Genomic DNA, 21,491 nt, shown 5'->3' on the forward strand with positions numbered 1-21,491 from the left:
CCTCCTCAGCACACCCTGGATCCTCTCTCCCTTGCCTTTCCCTTGGTGTAGCCCAGAGGGGAGGAGGGCTTTTTCCTTGGTTTTGTTTTCTAGGATTTCAAGGGGAGACCTGTAGTGTAAAAGTCCTAATTTGTTTGTAGTAAGGGATCGTAAAAGATGTCATGTCTTTCTACAATTTCAAAGGTCCTGCAAAGATCCTTTATTCCATTTTGAAATATTTTAGGTGACTTTTTATTCTGTCTCTGTTTATCGCCTTCTTGGCTAAAGATTACTCTTAGAACCCCAGAAAGTGGTACAACGGACCACACAGCTAAACATTAGAAGCACCTGGGAAGCATTAAAAGGCCATGCGCCATCCTGCCTCAGACCAATAAAATCTGAGAGATCCTGATTTTCACCATCTGGCTTTGAACAGCACCAACATATATGGTCCCTCCGAGTGAATGTCGTCTCCTTCCTAAATGAGTGTTTCAGGCTATATCGTACTGGCCATCCCACCAAAAGAAAATACCTTTTGATCTTCATTTCTTTGATTACCAAGGTTACCTGGTTCCACTGTGTGTGGATACCCCATGCTTTCTTTGGGTGGGGGAGGCTTGGAAGCCCTGAGTAGGGATTCAAAAGAAGCGAGCTGACTTTCACATTTTACAAGGTAAAAGGTTCATCACTCACATTGTGACTCACATCCATCGTCGGGTGGTTTCTCGCTGAAGGGACTGAAGGTTTCAAATTAACGGCAGTAGTGCAGACATCGGTGATGTGCTCTGTCTTGCTGATGCTTTGTGCAGGATGCAGAACCGCTCTTTCGAGGTGCTTATGAGACCGAGGCTGATTCATGCCACCTCGGGAATCAAGGAGATAGATCCCTTGCCAGGGAGCTGACAAGTTTCCCATTCCATTTCCTATTCGGAATTATAATCACCCCGAAAAACACCAGTTCAGATCTGCAATAACTTTACATCAAATAAGTAAAACAAAACAAAAGTGAAAAAATAGATCACCATCACAAAAAAAGATTTTTAATGGATTTACAAAGAAGATAGAACATATTTTGCTGGACAGTTTGCTAGCTTGATTGATAAGTTGTAAGTATCTAGACATGGGAGGTGGGCCTCACATGGACTCTTGCCCCAGGCCCTGCACGTTTTAAAGACAGACCTGATTATATCTGATTTAAAAATCTAAGCTACCCATTATTAACATCATTGATAACAACAAAACCTAGGTATCTAAGTCAGTTATCATAAGTAATTAAGATTGGTACCAAATGACACGGCCTCTTTAAAATTTCCCGCTGTTGCCACTGAAATGTCGTTATAGTCACACAGGCGTGTGAGAGATGAAAGAAACATTCTGTGCGGGGCGCCTGGGAGGCTCAGATGGTTAAGCGTCCAATTTGATTTCAGCTCAAGTCTTGATCTCAGTGTCATGAGTTCAAGCCCCGAGTTGGACTCCACGCTGGGCACAGAGCAGAGCCTACTTAAAGCAAAAACATTCTGTGCTTTAAAAGAAGACACGAGTCTGAGTCCAAAGTGAGGTCCATTTCATCCTTTATTATCACCTTGAACAAAAGCAGGATGAACAGCGGCTATATGGATGGTTATTCAGATGATGGTGGGCTTTTTAAAACCGGAAAGTGGGCTGTTACTGCTAATGAGTGAAACCTCTGGGGAGGTAATAAGGCAGGGGTCTTAACTAACAGAGCCGGTCAGCCAGCGACCTAGAGGTGAAAGACAAGATCTCATGTTACAGTCCCCTGAGCCATCCGATCTGACTGCTTGACTGAGCTTTTGTGTGTTTTAAACCCGGTACATGAGTTAGCTCCCACATAAGTAGATTATGCTAAATCGGGCTCTCCTGAATAGCCGCAGAGTTACTAAGCACACTGGCGTACGTAGGTAATTGCAAAACTCCAGAGACTGGGCTTTCAGCCTTACAGTCAACACCCATGGCCACCCAAGGGGTGTGTGTATTTGAAGCTTTAGGACGGAGATGCCAAACATGTGTGCTTTGCCAGCAGAGATCCGGCTCCTGGCGTGCTTCACTCTCGATGTGTGAGCCGTGAAAGCATGGTGCACGGGGAGCTGCCCGGAAAGGAGAGCTGGAGGAGTGCGCTGTGAAGGGATGGGTGCGCACACTCGCAGGGCGACCGGATGCTCGTGTGTGGATTTCCCTGTCATCGTGCTAGGTCAGACTAGGATGTTTTCTGTAATCCTGTGCTGTGACTCTGTGACTTCTCGGTTCCAGTTTCGTACAACAGGCCCTAGGCACAGGTCCAGTCCTGTCATCACGCAGGCCCGCATTTCAGGATCCCAACAAAAATGCCAGGAAAAAAAATGCATCCTCCCTGGCACACAGTTCACGGAGCTCTCTTGCAGAATTACTGCAGGGCACTGAACAGGGGGCTTTTTATTATAACCTACTCTTTAGATCAGCATGATTTATAATGCAGTGTCTGTGGGGGCGCCTGTGTGGTGCGATCAGTTAAGTGTCCGACTCTTGGTTTGAGCTCGGGTTGTGAGCTCGTGAGATCGAGCCCCCATCGGGCTCCGTGCTCCATGTGGAGTCTGCTTAAGACTGTCTCTCCCTCTCCCTCTGTCCCTCCCCTCTGTGCTCGCTCTCTCTCTCTCTCAAATAAATAAATCTTATAATGCAACGTCTATCTCAAGTTTAAAAAAAAATCACAGAACAGATTATTGGGAAAGTTATCCTGAGATGCGAACTCTCGGCACAGATGGAAGGAGGGAGCATATCCCTGCTGCTTTGAAAACGCCCATGGAAATGCATAAAATGAGGGCAGTCTAACCTAATGGTGAACAGTTTTGATTGCTAGGATGGGCTGATCTTTTAAAAAAGAAAATTAGTTTACTGGGGGGCGGGGGTTGAAAAGGAGGTAAAGCACCTGGCAAATGAAAAATGGAAAGTTTCTCCAGGGTCATCGGGGCAATTTTCCTCTTCTCTGTCTCTTCTTGTCATCTTACAATATTGCTTTTCCAAAATTGCTCCTCAGTTATATAGGCAAAGGGTAAATGAAACCAGTTTCAAAACACTTTTTTTTTTTTTAAATGATGAAACTGGATTTTCTCTTCCGTACTGAAAAGCCAGGAACTTCACACCACGCTACTGGCAGATTCAGCAAACTTCCCTTGCCACTTGGGAACAAAACAGACCTCACTTTTATAGTAATCTAACTCATAAAGTCTTGTCTTAGGCCATACTGGAGAGAAAAACGTAGCCATGCTATAGCCTGTAGTTTTCCCTGTCCTGGTCTTTCATCCTCTGGGACGATTCCTTCCGTGCTCCCCCGTGGCCAGAGCAGACACTGGCCAGCGGAAGCCCTTGCTCTCCTGTGGTTTACGTGGGGGAGCGGGGAGGACACGCGGTGAGTAGACAGTCCGTGGTATTCGAGTTAGGACCAAGTAAGGTAGTAAGAAGAATAACACAGAGAATAAATGCGCCCACTTTGGGATATAGTTTGCCCCCTGTATTAAGCCGGAAGATCATTTTATCCCTGCTTATTTGCTCATCTGAATTTTCAAGACGAAATCTAGTTGACGTGTTAGTGCTGGTTTAGAAGCAGACTTTTGTCGCTTCGGTCTCACAGAGCACCCGGATCTCGGCCCAGTTGCGTCTTCCGAGTTCTGTTATGCATCTCGTGCTGCCTGGTGCAGCTCCTGTTGTACGCTCACCCCTCAGCTCGGCGGGAGGGAGATGCGGGGCGAAGTCCGCTCTCCGGGCCATGGATGTGGAAGAGCTCAAGGCCAGGTCACCCCAGATCTCCTTGCGGGGCTGCTGACCCTAATACTGTTCCTGATACATTTTCTTTAATTTTGCATTCATTGGTCACTGAGGTGATACGTGGTTTTGACCAAAATAGTTAAAAAATAAGTAAATAAATGTGGGCCGAAGCCCCTGGGTGACAAGTAACGAAGCTGGCTTATCCCCTAGGCCGCTCCTGGTTTGGGCCGGAAGGAAGGTGAAGGCCACCGTGCCACCCCAGACCTCTCGATGGCAGAGCCGTGAGGGTGGGGCGGAGCCCTGGGTACCCAGCGTGAAGCAGCTCAGGGCCGGACCGGGGGTCGTGTTCTCCATCTTTCTGAACTTCTCCCTCGCCAGGAACTCCACCTGATTTTCTATAGAAACGCTGTCGTCGGGAAGCTCTTTCTCGCTCAGTCTCTATCCTGTACTCTGGATACAGCATTGTGCCAGCCGCCGAGCGGACGTTCCAAAGTTGGCTTGATATGTGAATTAATTATTGGGTGAAATATTATGCACGGAGGCCAGGTCCTCAAAACAACGAAGGGCAAGTAACTGAGTCAAGATGTTCAGAATAGTTCAGTTCCAAGGCCAGGCTGGGCTCATTATGTGTGTTTCTCATCTAACGTGCCACCGTGATCTTAGAGCTAGGGACTGTCATTCACCCCCGCGTACAGATAAAAGCACTGCAACTCCAAGAGGTCAAGGGACGGAGCAGGAGTCCCTCTCCCGCTCCGCTGCAGGCCCTCTGTGGTTTCCTCTCCTGTACTTGCACTTCTCAACCCTGGAGGCGGGTTAGAACCCCCGGGAGCTCAAACAAGCCAACCAACCTGGGCCTCCCCTCGAAGATTCCGGTTTCATTGGTCTGGAACAGGGCTTGGGGTATTCTAATATAGCCACGTAGTCCTTCTTACCACCTTCCGGAACTATGTTCTAAAGATGGTCATGAGCCAAGAGGGCAGGCCATCCACAATAAGTTCAAGCCACTTGATTCTTAAGGGGGCCTTCACCCGGTTCTTTAGGTGCTAGGGTAACGTGAGGACTTACGCCCCCGTAACGTGAGGAACAGGATGCTGTCAGCTCCGTGCCCCTGCTCCCCAACCACACACACCGAGAATGTCGTCTTTGAATCGTGAGGACTTAGAGGCAAAGAAGTACCTGCTTTTTTCTCAAGGCAGAGCCCAGAAAGGGATTTCCTAGTCTAGTTACCCTAAGGGAACGAGTGAGGAGAAGGGACTAAATCACCCCGGTTCAACAACCCAGACAGAAGGGTGACACCTGTCTTCTGAATGTTTTCCTCCACTGATACCTCCTCCCTAATCCCCGCGCACCAGAGTCAGGAATGCAGGTTCCTGGGCCCTGCCCACCATTTGCGTGACCTGTAGGTCAGGTCTGAGGGGAGCCTGCGGTTCTCATCAGCGTCAGGCGGTCCGCAGGCAGCTCAGTTGGGGCACCGGGACTGCAGACGAGGGTGTGGAAGAGAAACGTGCCAGCGTCCCCGGCAGGGTGGGGATGGCCGCGGTGTGGCAAGACACAAGTCATTAAAGCGAGACTTTTCTTACTGATTCTGGCTTGATTCTCGTCACTTGGGACAAAAGCACTGACGGTGCTCCTTCTGATATGTCATAACGAATAGTGTCATTGAGCCGTGCCCAGTCATTTTTGCTCTGTGTTTTTCCTTGTATTTTTATGTTTCCCCTCATCGTACAAGAAAGTACTTTATAATAATAAACTCTATGTTCTACTTACTTGTTTGAAAAGTTAATTAGTAGGTAGTTCATAGAAGATTCTGGTAATCTTTCACAAAGTTAACATGTGAAAAATATACTTCACTTTATTAAGTGTGTTAAGAACAATTCCATTAAAAGGGCTTAGAATTGACAGTGTTATTTCACAGAACCCAGCTCGTGAATCTCATGTGACTTTGGCTCCTCAAACCATGTAGTTTCTTTGAAACAAAACAAAGTGTAGCTTCTGTCAGCCACATAACCGATTCTGGCGGAGGGCTTCCTCCGAGCCCTACTTTATGGCAAACGAGGACCAACGCTGAAACATTTTAGGTGAATTTCCGAAACACGAACTGCGTTTTGGTCGTGGAGAGAGTTCTGTGGGCAGGAGTGTTACACCCCACAGCGTTATTCGTGTGTCTGCCATATAAGTCTTGATAGCCTCTTCCCAGGCCGCCATGATCCACTTCACAGAGACGTGAAATCTCTTTGTATCAGAAAGGAAGACACCATGAGGTGTCTCTGCTGTGTGTGTTCGTGGCTGAAATAAAACAATGCAAGTTATTCTCAAGTTGGGGGAGTCTTCTGTATTACGCCAATGCAGAAGATAAACTCCTCCCCCTTAAGTTCCAAACAGAACCATTTATTATTCAAAACCCAAAGACATGATGTTGTCATTGGCATTTCAATTTTGAGAATTTTAAAAATAGTAATAAACTAAAAATAATAATAATACTACTAGTAAACCTCAGAAAGTCACACTGAAGGATCCCTTATGGGTCCACTAAGCACACAGATGCCCTCTGCCGAAAGCCGAGGTATGTTGGTAGAAAAATCGGGTCAGCTACGTCTGCCAGATGGTTTGTTCTATTGTCGTTATAGAAGTGACCCATTAAAATGCCATTTCTTTTCAGTAAAAATGCAGGATTTATAGCTTTACCTAGATGGATTATCAATATTCTCCCTCTGAAGGATTACTCTCAGGATGCCTGGAGATAGAAAGTAGCAAGAATTGGGGGTGCCTGGGTGGCTCAGTTGGTTAAGTGTCTGACTTCGGCTCAGGTCATGATCTCGGGGTCCTGGGATCAAGCCCTGCATTGGAGTCCTGGGATCGAGCCCTATGTTGGGCTCCATGCTCAGCACAGAGTCTGCGTGTCTCTCTCCCTCTGCCCCTCCCCCAGCTCATGCTCACTCACTCTGTCTCTCTCAAATAAATAAAACCTTCAAAAAAAAAAAAAAAAACCAAAAGCAACAATTGGTCCCTAAAGCAGCAGGCTGAAGTGGGGGCTTAATGCCTTGATGGTGGGCTTCTGAGTGTGCCCAGGGTGGCCCTGGAGAAGGAAGGAAGTGTGAGAGGTGGGGGAGGGATCGAGAAATCAGTTGTACTCTTACAACCGTATGCATGTTGTGTATTCATATTCCAAAGGCAGACACCCAGAAGCTCCAATCTGGTGATGATTGCATTTGAAAATGTTAAAGAAAAAAAAAAAAAAGAATCCATGTCTCAGTCCCCCAATGATACCAGCTATTTTCTGGACCATCTGAATCTAATGAAGATGCAGTGTCAGTGGAAATGACGCTGTCACTGGGTCCTGGCTTCCTGCTGGTACATAAATGCCATGTGTCACTTCGCTTGGTAATGACATTGCTGCGTCTCTTTTTTGGTGGTAATGATTATTGTTACTTCTGCACAGTTTTTCTTACTGTGTTCCCATATTCAGAAGATAAATGACAACTGTGCATAACAGCTACCCCCCACTTTCAAACAGCGGTGAACCTTGCCAGGCCAAGGGCTTCGTCACTGGAAGGTGGACCTGAGCGCGTCCAGACTTGCTTTCGTGCTCTGAGCCGATGCGTTCCACAGCCCCTGCCTGGCTTCATTAGACTCGTCAAGGCCCCTGCCATCCCTCCAAAAATTGATTTTTTTTTTTTAAGAAACGGTTTAGGGGGCCCTGAGGGCTTGAGAGCTTACCTAAGAAAATGAAAACTCCTCTAGTCTCAAAGCAGTGCAAGCAGTCAATAGCAAAGCAGAAAAGAAGGATCTTTTAAGTGTATCCCACTGATCCATAATCTGAGGGGCCCTAAGGAAGGTACTTCGTCAACACGTCACCGTTTTGATGGTATGCTGCAGAAGGAGCAAGACGGCATGAAGGGTAGGATGCAGAGGACGTTGTCGCATACATTAAAATGGACTGGAATAAAGATTGTAACAGCCCAGCGAACCTAGGGAACCATGTCAAATACGGATGAAGCTCTGGTCTTCACTGTGGCTGTGTGTCTGGGCCGGTTACAAACAGCAGTGACAGTACAGCTTGTATTTCCAACTACATTCTGTGGGGCTCTGCACGAACCCATTTGTAATCCTTTATGTAGATTTTAGAACTTAGCAAAAAGTACTTCTTTGTCCAATGAGCTCTGGCTTCAGTGCGCTTCTCCCGAAGGACTTCCAAATGGAGCAGCAAGTAGGAGAAGCAATGGCGTCCAGTGACGCTGTAACTTGTCACCTTCTGTTTAATGATCTTCTGAAAAGGAAGAGAAGAAAGAAGAAATTCTTGTTATTAGCCGGGAACGTTCACTTCTTGAAATTTTGCAGGTTAGGGCTTGGTTCTGATTGGTGTTGGAAGGGACGGGGAGAAATACAGACAACTAACACCCCTGCTTAGGTGTCTATGGACCGGCTCGGTGCCTCGGGGTAAATTCTTGCACTATGATAAACCCCAGCAGGGCGGAGATGGTTACGCAAGACACACACCTACAAGAGCGCATTGTTGACCGTGGCGTAGCCAAAGGCAGGATGCTGTCAGCTCCGTGTTCCTGCTTTCCCAACCACACACACCCGAGAATGTTGTCTTTGAATCATGAGCTGGTAGAAACTTCGTATTTTTCATATGTCATCTTGACTTGGTGATTATTGAAATACTCTTGTGACATGAATTCAGAATCTTAATCTTCTCAGATTAAAAGGCCCACCAGGCATGTTGTCCATCATGATTTGAAGAAGCAAGTGGAATTTTTTTAAAAATGGCAGTATGGGCCTTTTACATGTTCTTTGCAATGTTGATAGACTTTTGCAGCTGTGTGACTGTGACCCTGTCCAGCTTGCAGGCTTCCTTCCCTCCGGAGTGGTGTAGCTCACGGTCCGGGGGCTTGATGTCCTCCCTCGGGCTTTGTCTCTGGAAGCCTAGTTTCTGAACGTGCTCTCAAGCTTCCTCGTCACTCTGAAGGGAGGCAGGGTCAGTCATTTTCATTCATCCAACCACCTCTCCTTCTCTGGAGCAGTGGAGCCAGTCTCTGTCGCTGCGCGAAGAGCCTTGAACGGTGTCCGCACTGTGTGTGTGCGTGTGTGTGGAGAAGCAGGGTACAGAGGAGTCAGGGTAGATTCACCTGCTTTCTTCCATCATCTTCTGTTAGGTTTTGAAAAAGCATTCACCTCATTTTTAGGTAAATTGTATTTTTCTCGTTCTTTTGTTTTAATGAAGCACCGTGTGAAGTGTCTCGTTTTTCACTTAGGGGTACTAAGCAAAATAATGAAGTACTTCATTGTACACTGCTGTTTTGCGGGCCTGGGACAAGCAGGCAAAAATGGTTAAATTGAAAATAGAAACCGCTGGCTTCACCATGGTCCTCTCGTAGGGGCATATAGTAAATAGGACGCTTTTCTCTGCAGTGGCTGCTCTGACATGTTGGAAGCCAGCTGCCATAGTCTGGACCAGGCAAACAGCAGAGGACATGGGGCAGGTTCCCTTCCACATGCCCTTGAGGCTCATTACCTCCCAGTGCCACGGAGAGAGCGGGGCCACCGGGAGAGCGCAGTCCCAGGGGGCAGGCTGAGGCCGCTCCCTCCTTAGGACACTGATGCGTGGGCAGAGGATGGGGAATGGGTCCTCACGCGGGAGAGCGCTCGTGCAGTCGTGAGGTCTGCTAATATCAGAAGCCCAGGAACGAACACAGTCACTCAAAAACAGATTAAAATCAATGGGAACACATACGGAGGAGTTTGCTGGTATAACAAACTAGAAACCTGAAAAACAGAGTGGCACTGCAAGGTGCGTGAAGGCTGGCGGGAGGGGTCAGAGCAGGAGGGGGAAGGGGGCAGAATGTTCTGGGACAGACAGCCACTGAGGGCCGGGGACAGCACGGAGCTTATGGACTGGCCCTCAGTCTGCAGAGAAAGGAGCCTGCAGAGCTCAGGGCCCCTCGGCGAGTTACCTGATGGCTGTCGCCTCCGTTTCTCCATCAGTAAAGTCAAAATACTACTTGTATGGAGTTGCTGTGAGGCTTAAATCTGATAATCCATAAAGTTTTTAACATTGTGTCTTAAACTCAAAAAATGCTAGCTATTACAACATTTTTCTCTGAATAATTATGACTATAAAATGGAAAACATATTGTAGAGTTTTAAATCAAGAGATAAAAGGAGGGTCAAAAATCCCTCCCAGTAGAGCACAGACTGTTGGGAGGAGGGCAGGGTGGGTGACCGGGGCAGGCTCGTGTGCACCTGTGCGTGTTTGCCTCCCCAAATAGAAAGTGACAGAAAACCTAAACAGAAACTGTTCAAGCCGAAATACCCATGTGTCCTCCCAAGGGAGGATATGATGATCTGATGCTGGGCCGATCTTAGAAAAATACCTCTAGAAATCATTTTTAAGCAGGCATTTGCTCAAACCAGGGAACAGGACCAGGTGACTGTAAAGGTTTTCTGCCAATTCCAGATGCACAACAGGGTTTCATAGACGGTCAGAATTCCGTTTTGGCACAGCCCGCCATCTCCGAAGGACGAAAATCTGCCAGCATCTCCTGAGCCCGTGCCAGGCGGGCGCAGTGCTCTGCCGAAGAGCCGAGCGAGCACCCGGCAGTCAGGGAGTGGCTCCGAGCTGGGGTCTTGCAGTCCAGCTGCCCGAGTGTGAATTCTGCCCTCCGGGCCGAGAAGCTGGCCACAGCGTCCCCGTAAAACCTAGTCGGCGTGTTGTGAGCACTCGGTACTGTGTCCTGCACAGAGTGAATTCTCAGGAACGTGGTTCTTATTGGACATCCGTTTATTCTCCTAAGAATTCTTCGGGCTAGGGTTATTATCCCATTGCTCAGATGAAGAAATCAAAACTCATCGATTTGGTCTGAAAGATGGTGAAGTCAGGATTCAAACCCAGTTCTGTGAGTTTTAGGGCTGAATGTGCTGGGGGCCCCTGAAACACTCCGGGAAGCACCACACCCAAGCTCTTGGGAATAACGGCGCCCTTCCATGCTCTGCTGGGCTCCACACTTTAAGAGAGTTGCTCTTCACTTCCTCTGTTCCCACCATCATGTTCCTTCTTGCCTGAAATCCCTTTTCCAAGCCCCTGTACCTCTCTCCTTATACTTCGTGATCCCTAGGACTGCACAGACATTGCCTCCTGCAGGAAGCCTTCCCTGCCTGCCCTGGGCTAGCTAGGTACCCACCCACCCCCCGCCCCGCCCCTTGTCCTCCTTGGCTCCCAGTGAGCCTGCATCATGCTTATTTTAAAAGGCCTGGCCGAGCACCGGGAACATGGTAGGCACTCAATAAATGCAGAAATAAAAAGCCTACTTATGTAAAATCTGGTGTTTAAAAAAAATCATGTTAATTGTAATAATACATTTTTCATAGTTAACAGTCAATATAATCTTGGAATTAAAAAAAAAAATTGTTGTAGTCAGAGTCCTGGGGAACACTCCTGAGATTCCTGGAGGATTACAACCCCCTGAGTGGCTCCAAACTCTCCCTCGGCCATCAGTAGTCCCAGCAGTGATCAATTCTCCAAAACGCTGAGTTCCAGGTTATTTTGCTCTCATAGTTTTTCTTATATTTTAAACTTGCCTTTCCTTTCTCCCCTGGTTTCTTCAGTTCTATGTATCATTTAAGAAAATGATGCTGCCTCAGGGAACAGTACTGGAAACATTACTTCCCCATAAGTAGATACAATTTGTTTTGTTTGTTCTTACCAAGAAGGTATTTTCTCCCTTCTCCTTAAATTACTTCTGTCCATTTCTATAACAAGCTCTGAATTAATTTGTATCTGTGTTCATGAAATATAGAGGAAATTTTCCACGTGAGGGAACTATAAAGAACTCTTCCTAGACTTGTTCTAATGGTTATAACACTTTAAGCATATTAAACACTATTTATGATAACTCAGGCTTCTAAAACAGTAAGTGGACTGGTGATTTCTTTCTTTTTAAACCTTATAATCATACCCAGCATTCCCCCCTTTTTTAAAAGAAAAACTTATTTTTTATTATGGACATTTAGAAATATATGCAAAGATAGAAAGATTACAATATTGAACTCCAAATATAGACTCCCAAGGGTCTAACTTTCAGGTATCAATCTAACCTGTCTCTTCCCTTCCACCACTGTTTCCCTCGTTTCCCATCAAAGCAGAAAAGGGGAAGAGGCACACCCTGGTTGCAATACTGTCTCCTCTCTCCATGTCTCTCTCCCCCTCTGCTGTCCTGAGTCTGGTTTCACCTGCAGTGACAGCTGTCCACACACCCCACGAGCGGGCACACCCCCGCACTCATGGTCACGCAGGCACAAACACACCCACCTCCACCCAGCTCAGTACCCCATCTGCTGTCTTTCCCAGGTTTCAAATATTAGGACAGAGACTTGGTTGGGAATGTACTTGGAGCAGTAGACATCACTTACTAACGTAACAGACTAACTTGGAATGATAGACATAAAGTATGAAGGTCCAAGTGCTTCTGAAAACAAAATTATTCAAAGAAAAATACTCTGCAAATGGGATTTTTTAAAAAGTAATGTCCTAATTGATGGGCTCATGGCAGATTGTTTTTCTCTTCTGCTGCTTCTGTGTCCTCTAGTCTACACTTTTTCAATTTTCAACAATGAGTAGGTCTCACTTTTCTAATTTAAAAATATCCCCCAGATGCTCAAAGGGGAATTTGTCAGTTGCCTCTGAATCTCTTAACCAACAAAATAAATCTGGACCCGAAACTAAATGAGATCTTTTCCTTGAGTCCAAACCATATTTTCCATGACTTGGATGCCCAGGAGTTGAGAACAAGGTATTTCTTGGCAAAGGGAAGCTAACTGGGTGACAAGCCCAACCGCCTTGGTCCTGACCTTTTCTCGCCTGCTTTCCCCTTGGTCTGTCTTTGCCACTTCGTTCTCACCCCCGGGCAGGGTCTTCTGCACCCTCCCTGAGCAAGTGGGTCCTGAGCCATTGCAGATGAACGCTTCTCCTACTGCCTCCCTCACTGTATAATCACCATGCACTTTCTGGCTCTGGAGAATAGAAAGGATTGACCCGCAGGGCCCGGTGTCGTATTACACACCATGGCGCTCAATGTTCACCAGGCTGCAGGAGGGAGGTGGGGTATCTGGAGCCTTAGAAGTGTTGGAAACCTCTCCTTAGCTGTAAAGTGATAAATCCCATGGGGGTGTGTCAGAATTAAAAGTAGGGTCACAGCACATAAAGGAACACAAGAGCTGCAAGGTAAATGCAGTTGGAACCTTGTGTCATTCCTCTCCCCAGAAATTGTCATTGTCCTCAGAACGCTCACTTTCCCATCCCATTTTATGCCCCGTCACATTGTACCAACCGTTTGAAAGTAACCTCTGAAGTCCTGGAGTGTTTTGATTTGGTTCCGTGGAATTTAGGGTACCTACTGAGTCCGCCACCACCCAGCCCCTGAGCCTCAACGTTTTGTTTCACGGCTATTAAATAGTTTCTCTACAAAGATGTTAAACACTAAATTTTCTTGGAATAACATGCAACATTAGCAAACTCTATTGAACTATAAAAATTATGCATTCCTCAAGGAAAGTGGTTGTCATTTCGTTTGTTTGAAATTGCACATGAAAAGGCATTGTAAAGTACCGGTCAAGAACACAGGCTTTAGAATCAGACCCAGATTGTAACTTAAGCCAAGTGACAACCATTCTGGGCTTCAGATTCCTCCTCTGTGAAATGAGAATAATATGGCCACCTCATAGGATCATTGTAAAACCAAATGAGATAAAACCCATAAAACAGCCAGCTCACTCTTTGGCACATAATACAATTCAATATGTAATAACAAGTTTAGAGCAGTTGGCCTCCAGGGCTTGAATGTGACCTCTCCCCATTTCCCCAGGGACAGCGTGGTGGGTTCAGAGCCAGTTCCGTGTCTAGCCAGCTGTGCATCCTTGAGCATTATGTATTTGGGACTCCGTTTCTCCATTTGTAAAATAGGACGTTGATCTAGGTCATCCTGGAGATCTTTCGCTTCTAGAAGTGTGGTTGGCTATTTAGGAAGAGGTGCTGTGACAGTTCAAAGTGACAGAAGGACTAACCTTAAACCTCTCAAGTCCATGATGTTGACCTGTTCTTCTTCAGTCTGTGCTCATCCTCCTTTGCACTGGTTCTCAACTCAGCTGTTCATCAGACGTAGGGGAGAAGCCTGGGCCCCATCCCTAAGCAGTAATTACATGAGAATATCTGGTAGTATTTTTTAAAAGCTCCTTGGGTGATTTCAGTGTGCCACCAGGGCTAAGAGCCACTGCTGTATGCAAATAATACAGTCAAAAGCAAGGCAGAGGAGAAAGGATTTGGACAAGCCACAAACTGCATCTTTGAGATGTGATTGCAGATTGTATTTCATTCAGTCTCACGTCTAAATTTGCTCTTTTCCTTGACATCATTGGAGAGCATAGCCTGACATCAGCCCCCACTGGCCTCGAAACCGAATCTAGACTCCTTGACGTGGCTTATGCAGCTTTTCACGATCTGACTCTGCTGCTCCAGCCTCCTTTTTTCGGCGGCCTGACTCTGCCCCCGTGGGGAGTATTCACATGCCAGGTTTCTTCTAGCTTCAAGCCTTTCTATCTTCCCTACCCCTCTCCTTTCTTACCTGACCTTACCTGCTGCCCTGGTACTTGGCCAACTTCTGCTCGTCCTTCAGATCTCCACTGAACTTTCTCTTTCTTCCATGCCTCCCCAAAGTTGAGTTGGGTGCACCTCCTGTGTACTCCCATAACCCATTCTGCACACCCAGTGACACACCGCACTTGATCTGCATTCCCAGCCCCACAGACTGTTAAATTCCACGAAAACAAGGAATGTGTGGTTTATTCACCACAGCGTTCCCTATATTTCACATGGTCAAGCTCAGTGAATATGGGTAGAATAAATAATTGAATGACTACACAATAAAGGGAAATTCTTAAGGAACTGAGTCACAGTAAATTAAAGAAACCAAGTCCTATGACTCAGTGCACAAGAAAAAATAAATTCTTAATGACAGATTCACACTAAGCCAGGTATATCAGGCCCTATCCCTAGCCTTTCATTTAAGACCATTTTTTAATGCCAGGGAGAGGGGGAGCAATAGTGGGGAACCAGACTTACTTTCCACAAGAAGGAGCTTAATTTCCTTGGAGACTTGATCCTGCATTATTTGTTTCATAAACAATAATCAACAATGTTTATATTAAAAAGCAAGAGAAATATATTTTAGTATCTTTTAATGCATATTTTTAGTGAACCTTTATAATCTTATTAATGAAATATTTACAGATAAAAATGACAGGATGCTTGGGGTTTGCTATAAAAATCCCACTAAGGAGAGGGAGCAATAGAAGTATAGGTGAAACAAGCTTGGGCAAGTGTTGCTAGCTTTTGAAGCTGGATGGACACATGGGGGTTCATTATATTATTTTCTCTGCTTTGGCTTAAGTTTGAAATTGTCCAAAACAAAATGTTAAAAAATGTTAAAAAAAAAAAAAATCGTGGAAGGACGTTTTTCTCAGCATTGCTATTTGTTTCAATGAGTGTCAAAAACACAAAAACATAACAAAAAACACACCAAAACCCAAGGCGGCCATACATCATCTGGAGCCAGCTTGGTCTTGGTCAGTTGGAAAACAGGAATGTTCTTCCAAGGTTAGTAAACTGTAATCAGTTCCACATAGTTTTCAGGCACCAGAGTTTACAAATCACTGCAGTTTGATTTGTAACTCCATTCATACGTCCACAAGAAATACAGCCCCCGCCGATGTACCCCGTTATTTGCTTAGTCAAACAATGCTTTTCCACGGCACATTCAGAACAGACCCCGGGACGCCATTTTACGATCGCTGGCACCGCCCTGTCCTTCCGCATTGTTTTCACAGCTCAGAACGCGCTTCCTTTTAAAATTAGAAAAAGTCAGCTGCATAACGTTGCCCTTGACTACTCCTAACATTTGGTGTCTCCAATATGGGGCCGCCTCCTCCTCTTCCGGGAGGCCCAGCACCTCAGACGGTAACGCGCCTCTGCGCGGCCCGCGGGCTCGTCCTTCGGAAGTCTGGCCCTTCTCTCCACAGCGCTTTCCCTCCCAGCTGCCGCGCACACCACGCGGCCGGGCCCGTGGGCGGATGGGGGGCCGTGGGCGGATGGGGGGCCGTGGGCGGATGGGGGGCCGTGGGCGGATGGGGGGCCGTGGGCGGATGGGGGGCCGTGGGCGGCGGCCCGGCCGGGGTTGCCGCCATCTTCAGGCCTCTCCTTCCGCTGCGCTTCGCCCGGTTCTGCGCCTCTGCGCCTCGCGGGGGCTCCTCGCCCGGGGGTGGGCACCGGCTCGCCCGCCTCAGCTGCCGCCCTCTTTCGGCCTGAGTGATTCCGACCGGAGACCAGGCTTCCCCCAGTGCATCGCCCAGGGACCGCAGCCACCCCTCCGGCCTACGCTGGGCCTCCTTCCAAATTCCCCCCAGCTCTTCCCTTTGCGCCTCCTGTTTCGGCCACGTGCGATGCGAAGGGGCTTCTCATTGCAACTAGGCCCAATTTCCTGTATCTGCCCGAGGTGGGGTTTGTTCTTGTTTTTTGTGGTTTTTTTCCGCTCTGAAAGCCTTTTCAATGGCGCATTTCTCCCACGTCACTAAGGGCTCTAACAAGACTCTCAGCCCGGACGGTCCCTTAGGCCCCTAAATCCTGTTCCTTCTATTGCCTGCGGTCTTCTGAGATGTGCTTTCATAGAAAGCTTTGTTGGCTAGTTTGGGATACCTTCTCTTGCTGTGCTCTTTGTGAGCGTGCCATGACCCCATTTGATTTTATCATACACCCCAAGAAAAATGGCAATTTTATAAAAGAAACAGACATTTTGGTTTTTTTTTTAAAGATTGTATTTATTTAATAGACCGAGAGATCACAAGCAGGGGGGAAGGGGCAGAGGGAGAGGGAGAAGCAGGCTCCCGGCCAAACAGGGAGCTCATGGGGGACTCGATCCCACGACATGGGGATCATGACCTGAGCGGAAGGCAGAGGTTTAACCGGCTGAACCACCCAGGCGCCCAGAAACACATTTATAAGAGAGATGGAGATACAGAGAAGCCGATTCCCCCAGATTACAGCTAGGAAAGGGCCGAGCCCAATTCCCCTCACCACTCAGTCACTCCTTTACTCATTGACTCGGTAGAGATTTACTAATCACTCATGCTGTGCCCGAGTACCTCCAGGTCTGGGTTTTGAAAATGAGCTTATAAGAAAATAAGCATAGGATTTATTTAAGAATAAAATATTTACGTTTCATCTCTTGACTAAAGTGACTTGCAGTCACTGATACCCATATACTACAGGCCACAAAAATAATCAATATACACACTTGGATTTCATTGCAAAGCTCTTGCTAAACAAACAGAAGACAGAAAGTAAAAACTCTAGACCGAAAGCTTTCCTCCATAGTGGTCATTCTTTTCATTCCATTCATTGTAGGGAGGCCCCTTTAAGATCAGACAGACTGCACAAATCCCCCAATGCTACTTAACTAGTTGGGCAAGTTACTCATCATTTTGAGCCTATTTCTTCATCTTTAAAAGGAGGATAATGGATCCTTCACATCCATGAAGTGCTAAGGATAGTGCATGCTATCTGGACAGCACTTAATAAATAGAGCTCTGTTTTCTTCGCCTGTCAACCGTAAATTTATCATGTTCACAATGAAGAGTAAAATGTCTTAGTAATAAGCAAACAAGGCTCATTCTTTCCCATCCTACACCAAACTGTCCTGGAAACACTATAAATAAGTGACTAAGTGTGTTTTAGTTTCACTGTCATTTCTGGAGCCTGTTTGATTGATGTGTTAATGGGAAATGAATGACAAGGTTGCAGGCAGTGAAGGAGTCCTAGGTTGGGAGCCACACCCGGGATAAAGTGTGGAAGGAAGGAATTGTGAATCACCCTCCATTCATGGAAAGTTGGACAAAAACATCAGCTGAGAAAAATATATTGAGTTTTAGAAATACGACCTGACTGTAATTAGTTGCTTTCTTCTTTGCACTTACTACCTTCGGGTAGGACATGAGTTTTCTAATTATCTTTAAAAGATTTTTATTGAAACGAATGCCCAAGCTTTTCTTTTGGGGGAAGGAGGGGAAGCAGCTTCTCTATTTGTTGGTTTGTTTGTTGTATTTTAGGAGCAGTGAGAGTACTGATTTACCATTACCTCTGTCACATCAACATTTGATTTCAAAATTGTCTTCAAAGCAATAAAATGATGTTCCACATCAGAGAGAGACTGTATGAGTTCCAAAAAAGCTTCTCATGAAAAAGCAGAGCCATTTGCCTACCTACGCTCGAAATGAAAAAGTACAATGCACCTTTTGGTCCAGGAAGTGATTTCTCGAGTGTAAATTCTATTTTCTGATACAGGATATTTGTTTGTCATTAGCCAGCTGTCTACTTGTTTATGGTGCAGATGTGACCACTTTGTATTAACGGAAAATATCCTAAAGTATGTAGGTTCAGCCATCCTTAAAGGGACAAATGATAATGAATGGATGCAGAATGCTTTAACTGTAGTACACTGTTCAAATGTTAACTCTATAAATGGGAAAAACATACTGTGGATTCCTGATTTTAAAAATTACCCATACCCACTCATGTTCCAGTACTAAGTCATATTTTGGGGGTGGTCAAATATTTATTTTTTATAATAATGCCTGGCTGTGACAAATGATTTTTGCTGAGACCTAAGAAACTAGACTGTATATTGTTAATGGAAAACATATTCTCCTAGACGAGTGATATTTTCAGTGATTCCTTTCTATAATTAAATGTAGATGTTAGCATATAGGCATTGCTTTATTTTTGGAAAGTTTGTGATTCATGGGTGGGGAAAGCTCAGAAAACAGATTTCTTAAAAACACAGTTGCTTTCTCCACAGAATCTATTTAAAAGACACTTTGGAGCAATAACATTTTTTTTTTAAGTAGCAGAGAAGGTGGTTTTAAGTAACCCAGGGGAAAGACATACTCTTCCATCACAGTGACAGCACTGAGCCATAATCACCATGTCAGGGACATTTTCTTTACAGGTACCAGACAGTGAATAAAAGGATTTACTTGAGAAAGCCTGAGACTATTTTGAATTGTCTGGCCCTGAAATATTTATCAAGCAAGGACCAGTACTTCTCAGAGAAGCATAACTACGTATCGGGTGATGTTTCCTGACTGCCATCTTTGAAACTGCTACCTTTGACAGTGACACAAAACGGTAGCTCTTAGTTTTAGCGGCCAAACAATCGATTCTAATTGTTCTCACTGTTCCCTCTTTTCTATCACAGAATCGGAAGACTTTTTGATGGTACAGAGCCCATTGTTTTGGACAGTCTCAAACAGCATTATTTCATTGACAGAGATGGACAGATGTTCAGATATATCTTGAATTTTCTACGAACATCAAAACTCCTCATTCCTGATGATTTCAAGGTGAGGGATTCACGTTAAATTACCAATAGCATTAAATATGTGATTTGTTTTGATGCGCTCCCCCCAGAACATTTCAAGCTCCACGTTTTTAATGTATACCAACTCTCACGGCATCAAAGGTTTCTGACATGGTTACACCGTCTTCGTAAAATAGAGGATATGGTCATTAAAGTTTTATGTGACCAGAAGAGGACTGATTTTGTTTAAAGACTGAATTATAATTTATTTTAACACATTGAAAACAAGTTGATTAAATTCAAAGCTTACTTCTGCTAAGTCTTAGTAAGGTAGGAAATAAAAGAAAACCTCCTTAGCTTAAGACTTTTTCTCCCAGATATTTAAAGAAAGTATTAATACTTAACAGTAAAATTTTAGATTGTTCCCTTTGAAGTTAGTAACAAGTGTTAGTCTCATGTTATGCTGGCAACGCTAGGCAATGGAACCAGACAAGAAGAACAAACAGAAAGTGTTAATATTAGAAGGAAATATACACAAATGTAATCTTTGCAGCTGTTAATATTCTTTAAATAGATTTTAAAGAATCAACCAAGTACTGTTAGAACTAATGAAGAACTCATTAAGGCGTCTACATTCAGGATCAGTATCACCATCGATAGCTTTTCTACAGAATAGCAAGAGCCAATCATAAGATATAATGGAAAGATATACCACTCACAATAACAACAAAATTTATAATACCTAGGAACAAACCTAACAAGAAATGGGCAAAGTTGGATTAAGAACACTGCAAATCTCTACATAAAGTATAAAAGAAGAGTTGTATAAATGAAGGGAAATTCTGTGTTCTGGGATGGGAAGCCTCGATATTGTTAAGATGTCACCCGTCCCCAGATGATAAATTCAGCACAAACCCATTTAAGTCACAAACTTTTTTTAAATGAAATTTGATCCATTAATAAAATATATGTAGAAGAAACAGAGGTTAAGAATAGCTAAATAAATTATTACGGATGATGATAGTAGTGGTAATGGTGGGCTGTGGCGGATGTGTCCTGCCAGACATCAGAACGTACTATAGAGCTAGAATAATTAAAACGTGTGATCCTGACTGGGCTGAAATGGACAAATACATCAGTGGAGAAGAACAGAGTGCAGAGACAGATGTGTGTATAAAGGAATTTGATATATTATAAAGGTGGTAATTCAGTCAATGAGAAAACAAAGGAATAATCCGTAATTGGCACTGAAATAGTTGGCACAGAGACATTTGGAAAAAATGTAAAGCCAAAGCCCTATCTCATATCATAAGCTCACAGATATTCCAGAAATGAACATAAAATTTAAAACTATAAAAAATATCAGAAAAAAATCTAAAGGAATTTCTGAAAGCATAATTTTGAGGCAGAGAGGGCCTACCTGAGGAAGACTTAACACCCAGAACGTAGCCTTTAAAAAATAAAGTTGAATTAAAGACACCACATACAAATAAAAGACCAGTGTTAGACTACAGGAAATATTTGCAATAAAAGATTAATATCATTAATAAAAGAGTTCTAAAATCCACAAGAAACATACAACCCAATGGAAAACATTTTTAGATAGAAACAAAAATCTCCCAAAGAAAAAAATAGAAATTGCCAATGAACATTTGAAAAGATGTTTAATCTCTGTAGAATCAAAGAAACAAAAATTGAGATCTGTCAGATTGGCAAAAATGTAAAAAATTGTGAATATAAAGTGTCGGGGATATACATCATGGTTGGGAACAGACATTTTTGGAGGGCAATTCAGCAGTTTTTAAATTTTCAGTCATACATACTCTTTGATCTAGCAGTTCAGAGTCTGTTAATTTATTTTCTAGACACAATTGCATAAATATGCCAAGATATATGTACGTGGGATGTTTACTGTGGTCATATTATTTGTAATAGCAAAAACTTGACACAACTAAAAAAAATATTCAGCAATGGTACATACTGACCAATAGGTTTATTATCTAATGTGTTGGGAGAAAATCACCAAGATTTTATTATTCATTGAAAATACTAAGTTTCAGCAGATGCATGGCCATATTTGTATTTGTGTAAAAAATATGTGTGCGTAAAGGCACGGAAAAGATCTAGAAGGTTAGATCCCAAATTAATAGGGACTCTGGGGGGCTCCGTCCATCCTCTCCTTCAGGATTTTGAGCAGTGGGGCACCTGCCAAGTATACATTTGGTGAGAAAATGGGAGAGAAAGAGTGAGAACTGCAGCTAGCGCGGGCACTTCCGGCCGCCCTGGAATCAGCCGGTGGCAGCGTGTGACCCCGTGGCTTCCCCACCCGCGGCAGCACCCAGGGGCCTCCCA

The 21,491-nt window shown here is 44.8% G+C and overlaps 1 protein-coding gene across 3 annotated transcripts in view; it reads left to right on the forward strand.

Annotated features, from left to right (window-relative positions):
* KCTD1 (potassium channel tetramerization domain containing 1) overlaps positions 1–21,491 on the forward strand; it is a 171,946-nt gene that overhangs the window by 131,610 nt on the left and 18,845 nt on the right. For all 3 annotated transcript variants that reach the window (XM_045781935.2, XM_045781937.2, XM_045781934.2), the window contains exon 3: positions 19,038–19,182. In XM_045781935.2, the coding sequence (XP_045637891.1) occupies positions 19,038–19,182 (145 nt within the window). The remainder of the gene's footprint in view (positions 1–19,037; positions 19,183–21,491) is intronic.

Source organism: Ursus americanus, chromosome 19 (assembly GCF_024610735.1).
Source record: "Ursus americanus isolate L20-20 chromosome 19, mUrsAme1.1.p, whole genome shotgun sequence".
NCBI lineage: Eukaryota > Metazoa > Chordata > Mammalia > Carnivora > Ursidae > Ursus > Ursus americanus.